This window comes from Oryx dammah, unplaced genomic scaffold (genome assembly GCF_014754425.2).
Source record: "Oryx dammah isolate SB20612 unplaced genomic scaffold, SCBI_Odam_1.1 HiC_scaffold_12, whole genome shotgun sequence".
NCBI classification, from domain to species: Eukaryota; Metazoa; Chordata; class Mammalia; order Artiodactyla; family Bovidae; genus Oryx; species Oryx dammah.
Genome location: NW_024070196.1, coordinates 69,014,798 through 69,022,745, shown reverse-complemented (window position 1 = coordinate 69,022,745; position 7,948 = coordinate 69,014,798). Strand labels below are relative to the sequence as shown.

At 53.7% G+C, this 7,948-nt stretch overlaps 1 protein-coding gene across 1 annotated transcript; it reads left to right on the top strand.

Moving 5' to 3' along the window:
• The first annotated feature begins 4,692 nt into the window (after nt 1–4,692).
• Nucleotides 4,693–7,939, top strand: SELENOM (selenoprotein M). Its single transcript, XM_040251145.1, has 5 exons — nt 4,693–5,373; nt 6,801–6,836; nt 7,034–7,068; nt 7,428–7,506; nt 7,590–7,939. The coding sequence occupies exons 1-5, from the start codon at nt 5,254–5,256 to the stop codon at nt 7,746–7,748; spliced, it is 429 nt and encodes a 142-aa protein (XP_040107079.1). The 5' UTR covers nt 4,693–5,253; the 3' UTR covers nt 7,749–7,939.
• Nucleotides 7,940–7,948: the final 9 nt, after the last annotated feature.

Here is a 7,948-nt window from a genome sequence, read left to right as displayed (position 1 = left end):
TGCCATTGAACCCTTTCATTTTTTAGAAAAAAAAAAAAAAAAGATTCAGCCACATCAGTTTTAAAACTTTGTTTATTTTTATTTTGGCTGTGCGGAGCCTTTGTTGCTGTGCGGGCCTTTCTGTGGTTGTGGTGGGCTCTAGAGCACACAGGTTTCAGCAGTCTCCACCACACCCATCCCCTCATCCTGGCATGTGGGATCTTCTGCAACCAGGGATCAAACCGTGTCTGCTGACCCGGCAGGCGGATCCTTTATCACTGAGCCACGAGGGAAGCCGTGAACCCATTCTTTGGAGGAGAATCTGTGTTGCCAAACTGAAAAGAGAAGAAACGCCCTGGGACGCAGAGAGAGAAGCAGGTGCAAAGATATGGAGTGTGCCAGGCTCTGGCTGGGAAAGGATGGACACGTGCCCACATGGCCCTTTGGCTCAGAGTAAATCCCCCGGAAGCAGGGAAGGGAGGGAGAGACTTTCTTCTTCCTCTTCCTCAATCCACCTCCCAGGGTACCTGAGGATGGTAATGGTACAGAAGGGTCTATCCACCTTTGGTTGGCTCCCTGGTCACCTGACCCAGGCCCACTGTAAGGAAGGCCACTAGCTGAGAAATTATTTGAGATGTAGAGGATGCTATGGAGTATTGTGGGAAGGTGGACGAGGTAAGCATCAGGGAGGGCTTCCTGGGGGAGGAAGTATACTGGGCTTGGAGCATTTCTCCTCCCAAGGCTTCACTCCTGAGTTACCTACGGATACCAAGTGCCACATGTTATATTGCTGTCCCCTCTGGGGGAGGTGGCATCCTCACATCCCACCCTGGCCCTCAAAAAGGGGTTCTGGGAGGAAGAGTGCCGACTTTCCCAAGGTCACACAGCTGGGGCCCAGCTCAAGCATCCATCCTCCCTCTCCTCAATTCCCCCTCCTCCCAGGCAGCCTGGCACTGCTGTCAGCTGCTCTGAAGTGAGCGGCTATTTTTATTCTGGTGCGAGGGGATCTTGGGCAGCAGAGCCATGTAGGTTAGAAGGCTCTAGGAGAACCGGCTTCAGCAGGCAAGGAGAGGTTTAATGCCGCAGCAGCAGATTGCCCGGGGGCCCTCCTTTCTTGCAATGCTGACCTGCCCTCAGCTCCCAGGTCTCCGGAAACATCTTTATCAGAGCTCAGAACAGAGCACAGAGCCAGACTAAATCCTAGCCCTGATCCCAGGTCCAACTTGAGCCCAATCTGGTGTTAACTGAGCCCCAATCCCACACTAAGAATGAGCCTCTACCCCATCTCTAGGCCTCTACCCCTGACTGTCTGGTCAAGTACTGAGGCTGATCCAAGCCTGACTAAGCCTGATCCCAACTTGAGGCCTCTATTCTGGACCCAGATCCAGCCCTGATCCTGGCTTAAGACCAAGCCGTAGTCACAGACTGAACTCTAACCTTGGTCCAGACTAACCTTCGATTTTAGACGGGGTCCCGAGTCCAAGTGGAGACTGAGGCCCAAGTCTGGTCATTAACTGGCCTGGTGGCAGGCTGAGTCTTGAACCCAGTCACAGGCTGAGCCCTGACCCTTGGTCACACAGCTCTGGTCACACAGCTGTGCACTGAACTGGCCAAAGGCTGACCGCTGGACTTAGTCACTGAGACCAAATCCCAGTCACTGACTGAGCCTGGACTCCAGCCCCAGCCTCAGTTCTGAATGTGGCCGTAGGCTAAGAACTGACCCTGACCTTGTCTGAGCCTAGCATTGTCACAGTCTAAACCCCAGCACCAGCCCCACCTGAGGAAGCCTGCTGGCCTAGATTCCAAACTGCCACACAGGGTGTGGATTACGAGCAGAGATCTGTTCTGGGAGAACCTGGGCCTCCTGTGGCTGCCAATGCCAGAATGTTCCCGGCACTGTTGTGCCCAGCGTCTCTACCATTGGTTCCACTAGCTGGCTAGTCAACGCTCAGCAGCTCAGGCTCCGGCCCCTCCAGAGACCACAGTGTCCAGGTTAATGCAACGAGAGTGGTTTGGTGGCACCTGTCCAGTGAACAGTGTGGGCCCACGAGGCAGCGAGCTTTGGCTCTGTCAGCGGAAAAGCCACAGGCTCCATGGGGCTTCTGGCTTCAGCCAGTCTGGGGCCCTTGCTGGGGTATGGTGTGGGATAGTGGGAACCCAAGGCTGTGACCCATTATTTTTGTAAACAAAGATTACTGTTTGTGTTCAGGTGATACCTACTTACTACAGAAAAAATACTGTAAGGGAGGGGAAAAAATTCACCTATAGATTCAAGTACCAAGAGATGATGACCGTTTTGATTTCCTGGGCTGTTTCCTTCTGGACTTTGTGCTTTGGTCTAGGATATATATTTCTATACACGTATTTTATACAATTTCTTGGCTACTCTGTCGCTACCACAACATCCTTTGCAGCTCATATCCTTGATGGCCTTCAAGAATGGATCCCAAACAGTTAAGTCAGGGAGCATTCCCATTCTCCAGCCACTTGATTGGACCATGGATGGACCTGTGAACGATGAGGAGACTTTTGCTGGGGGCTTTTGGGAAAGAAAGTTTGTTTTTTCTCCTGAGGACTTTACAAAAAAAAAAAAAAGATTTCCCCTTGATTAGATATGAGTGAAGAAGTCTGTAGTGGTCCTGATTACTGCTGGCAGTCATCTTGACACCATGCAGATAACTGTGCTAAGGACAAACTGATGTTATGGAAAGCAGAATGGAAAGAGATCAGGCCTTCGTGACTTTATCAACCAGATCAAACCTCATCTGAAGCCCTCCTTCCCTGAACTATTTTGTTATTCGAACCAAGAGATTCCATTTATCGTTTAAGCCCATTTAACTTGCGGTTTCTGTGACTTGCAACCTGGAGCATCACAATTCCCAATTGATATTACTGTTTTAGAGCTTAAAAAAAAATTAACACCATAACTGTGAACGCTCTCCATGTCATTCAACACTATGCCACATCGTTTTAAACAACTGCTCGATTTTGCTTTGCAACGCCTTGGACTATATAGTCCATGGAATTCTCCAGGCCAGAATAGTGGAGTGGGTAGCCTTACCCTGGAGAAGGAAATGGCAACCCACTCTAGTATTCTTGCCTGGAGAATCCCATGGACAGAGGAGCCTGGTGAGCTACAATCCACGGGGTCGCAAAGAGTCGGACACGGACACGACTGAGCGACTTCACTTCACTAGCCTTACCCTTCTCCAGGGGATCTTCCCAACCCAGGCCTCCAGGCCATCGAACCCAAGTCTTCTGCATTGCAGGAGGATTCTTTACCAGCTGAGCCACCAGGGAAGCCCAAGAATACTGGAGTGGGTAGCATCTCCCTTCTCCAGGGGATCTTCCCTGGATTGAACCAGGGTCTCCTGCATTGCAGGCAGATTCTTTACCAACTGAGCTATCGGGGAAGCCCAACCTAAGCAAGTACTAGCATTTACATATCTCATCCCCTGCTGTGACATGCTTCTGTCCAAGCTCGTTTTTCACCATTGTAAACAGTGTCTTGATAAACATCTTAACCTAACCATTGATTCCCTCTCTCAAGATTACTTTGGGTCAAATTCTGAGAAGTGTAATACTGGGTAGAAAAAATATTTTTAGGGTTTTGATTTAATGTGTCAAGTTGCCTTTCAAAAAGCTTGGATGAATTCCCACTTTCACAGCAGTAAACAGTGTTAGACATAGCTTATCATTTCAATAATCTGGATAGAACCAATTATATTTACTGTGTCCTCGTGTATTTATAGACAATGAATATTAAATAACAGCCCTAAGCCTATTATATCTTCACAGTCAAGTCAGTGAATGGGAGGTACCGATATGAACGAAGGGCTCTAGGCAGACCTGACTTATCCATGAGGTTCAGTGTCTATGGCCCATCATACTTTTAGGGGCCCACAAAAATGTTTTAATTTTAATTTTTTTTTAATCAGAAGAAAAAAATGAATGAATAATAATGAACCTAGCCTGGATTATATTAATTTCTTTTAAAATCAAAGCAGTTGTAAAATTCAATTAAAAAATATTTATCTAGCTGCATCACGTGGCATCTTCCTTGCAATCAGTAGGAAAATTTCCTTGGGGCAGCAGGCTCTCTAGTGGCACATGGGTTTAGTTGTCAGGATTGAACTTGTGCTGTCTTTAATTACAAGGCAGATTCATAACCAATGGACCACCAGGGTAGTCCCTCCAATTTCTAATATAAGATATTTTAATAAAGGAAGGGGCCCAGGAAGGCAAAACTACAGAGCTTCGGTGAAAGCCATAATACAGCCTTGGCTGGATGCTGAGAATTCTGAGTTCCAGTCCAGATTCTGTGGGAAAAAAGCACTGCGATCAGTGCACAATGTCTGCCTGAGGCTTGAAGAGGGGAAGTCACATCCTGATCTAGTCGTCTTTGTCTTGGTGACATGAACATGGGAATGTTTTGGGTTCAAATCCAAGACCTAGAATTTAATCGTTTTACCTTTCTGAGCCTGTTTCCTAACTTGTAGAAAGGAGCTCACTGGGCCTTTTTGAGGTGCTGTTCTAAAGAGCTCTCTCATGTGCTGCTGCTGCTGCTGCTAAGTCGCTTTGGTCGTGTCCTACTCTGTGCGACCCCCTAGACGGCCGCCCACCAGGCTCCCCGTCCCTGGGATTCTCCAAGCAAGAACACTCCACCAGACTCCTCTGTCCCTGGGATTTTCCAGGCAAGAGTGCTGGAGTGGGGTGCCATTGCCTTCTCCGCTCTCATGTGTATTAACCCCTTTATCCTCCCAGCTCCGACATAATATTCCCATCGCCATAACGTTTGCTCAGGAAATTGAAATCCAGATCGGAATCTCATCTAGAGAAGTAAAAAAACAAACCAGACAAAAAACCAACACACAAACAAGGATTCCCCAGGCCTTAGTTTCCCCATCTTCCAGTCGGGTGTCTGACCCAGAAACTCCGGTGCCCGTGCGCCTCCCGCCTGCGCCCTCTGCCGGCGTACGGGTGCACTGTCTGGGCGCATCCAGTCGGAGCATCCATCCTGTCGGTCAGCAGAGGGAGGGTGGACACTGTTGGGACCCGGCAAGTAAAGGGCTGCGGGCCAGAGAGGAGCCCAAACCCCGCCGGGAGCGCGCGGGCGGCCCCCACGCAGGTCGTGGGCGGAGACCGAAAGCAGGAGGCGTGGTCCCTAACGGGGCGGGACCTCCAGCGGGGACCCGGCCAGCTCTCCGGGCCAGACGTGGCGCAGTGGCCGGGCGGTTCACCTCCAGCTTGCGGATCATCTTCGGCCGGGTTTCAATGCACCTCCCGCTGCCTCCGCCGCCCCTGCTGCTCCTCCTCGCGGCAGTCGCGGCCGCCACCACCACCTTCCGGCCCGACTGGAACCGTCTACAAGGCCTGGCCCGAGCCCGGGTAGAGGTGAGTGCGGCGGCCCCCCAGCCTAAGGACCACCGCCCCTAAGCCCCGTAACTCCTTAACTTTGCAATCACTGCTCGTTCTGGCACAGGACTTTCCCGACTCCCTCGTTCCCCTCGGACCCGGGACTGCCCCTCCCACTTCCCAGACCCAGAACGCCCCAGCACCCACCGTGGAAGCCCCAGACACCCGATCTTGCGGCCTGGAAATCTGAACCCCTCCCTAGCGCCCCATCTGGCCGGACAACGGGCCCCCTACACTTTGGCTCTGTCCCTTAACTTCTGGCTAGTGACTCTCCCAAATCTGCCTTCTGGAGCCCAACTTCCCACCCTCCTCACCTCCCCCCACCCCCACCCCTCCCCCGCCCTACTCCTCTTTTTTCCTGGAATTCCTCCCCACCCCAGTTCCGGTTGGTCTCTCTCTCTTTCCACGGAGGGGAGGGATGACCTTCTGGGAGCCTCTCTGCCACGCAGGGCAGGGGGCCCCACCCTCCCCTGCCAGGGAATGCCCCGCCAAAGTCCCTGTCTGGTTGTGTGACTTGGATCGTCACAGACCCTCTCTGGGCTTTAGGTTTCTCCCTGAAAAAAAAGGGGGGGAGGAGGGCAGTGGGGGGTGGAGGGGGAGGAGAAAGAAGGACTGAAGAGGACAAGAACGGTAGTCCTAGGGTTTGGACTCCCGTTGGGAGCTAGCTCCCCTTCAGGGAGTATGGGAGGGGCCTCTCGGGGAAGCAACCAGATGGTCTGTAGGGCTAGGCCGCAGGTGGCAGGGAGGGCCAGCTCTGCGTGGGCTGAGGCAGGGACCAGATGGTAGGCGTCTCTAATGGGGCCTCCCAGGGAAGTTCTGAGATGTTTCGTTCTGGTCGGCCTCCACCCTGAGGTTCTTGGGGCCACAAGCCAGGCCCAGGTCTCTACTGCCTGAGAGGAGTAGGGTGATCATTTCTCTTGGGTCAACCTGGTGCTCGTGGTAAAGAATCCACCTGCCAATGCAGGAGACACCAAGGGATGAGGGTTCGATCCCTGGGTTGGGAGGATCCCCTGGAGAAGGGAATGGTAACCCTCTCCAGTATTCTTGCCTGGAGAATCCTATGGACAGAGGAGCCTGGTGGGCTACAGTCCACAGGGTTGCAAAGAGTTGGACATGGCTGAAGTGACTTTAGCACACAGGCACAACCATCAGTAAGATGTGCAGCTCCAAGGCTGGTAAGTGCCCTTCAGGCCTCTGGCTTTGCTCCTCTTGTCCTCTGGTGTGGTTAGGCCTCAGCTTCCCTATCTGCACAGAGTTCCCTTTCTGCCTCCATCTCCACATCTTGCGAACCTCTGTTCCAGGGCGTAATCCACAGCCCGCCCCAGCCCAGCTGGGGGATGAGGGTAAAATGGGGGTGAGGGTAGATGTGAGAGGCTCCTGACCTATCCCATTTTGTCCCCCTCCAGACATGTGGAGGATGACAGCTTAATCGCCTGAAGGAGGTGAGTTTGAAGGAAGGGGTCCTCAGCTCTGTCCTCCCTGAGTCTTCTGAGGGGTTGGCAGCATGGTCCCAGTGACTGGATGGGGGAGGGTCCCTGGGCTGGGAGTCAGGAGCCTGTGCCTGACTTGCTCTGTGACACTGGGCTTCAGAGTTGGTACCTGGAGGGCGTTGGGGCCTGATGCTCTGGTTCCTCTGCAGGTGAAGGCCTTCGTCACCCAGGACATCCCACTCTAGTATCCTCCTTCTGTTCTAGGGGAGGGAGGAGAGGGAGGGGATCTTCCAGAATCTCCTTCCACTTGACCTCAGTGAGAGAGGTGATGAATGGTTTTCATCTGACAAGTGGGGCTGATTGAGAGTGAGCTGCCCCGCGAATTCCGAGGTGGTCTTGGGTTGGCAAGAGAAAATGATTAGGTATGACCGGCACAGACCGGAGAACAGAGAGGAGGCCTTCTTCTTTGAACCCTAATTTCCTCATGTGTAAATGAGGATCCTTGCCCTACCTGGGCAGAGCAAGTAGTGTCCACATCGACAAGGCCCCCGGGAGACCCCACCCGCCTCTGCCCATCACTATCCGCCTTAACATGGTCTGCAGCCACAACCTGGTGATGAAACACCTGCCGGGGGCCGACCCAGAGCTCGTGTTGCTGGGCCACCGCTTTGAGGAACTGGAGGTGAGGCCTGGGGAGGGGGGAGAGGGGAGGGGGGCGCGGGAGGCGGGGCCCGGCGCCCTGACCCCGCCCCTCTCCGGCTTCAGCGAATTCCACTCAGCGACATGACCCGCGAGGAGATCAACGCGCTGGTGCAGGAGCTCGGCTTCTACCGCAAGGCGTCGCCCGACGATCCTGTGCCCCCGGAGTACCTTCGGGCGCCCGCTAGGCCCGCCGGAGGCGCTCCTGACCACGCAGATCTGTAGGTCTGGGGGCGCCACTCCCCCACCCCCCGCCTGAGCCCTGGGGACAGAATGAAGCGCTCAGCGGCCCGGGAGCACCTCCCTCGTTGAGGGCCGACGTCCCGTCCCCGAGCCGGCAGGGATGGAATTGGGGGGGTCCCTCCTAACCCCTCTCTCTTCCCTCCCCAGCTCCACTAAATCCCCTTCCGCCTTAACTGAGACTC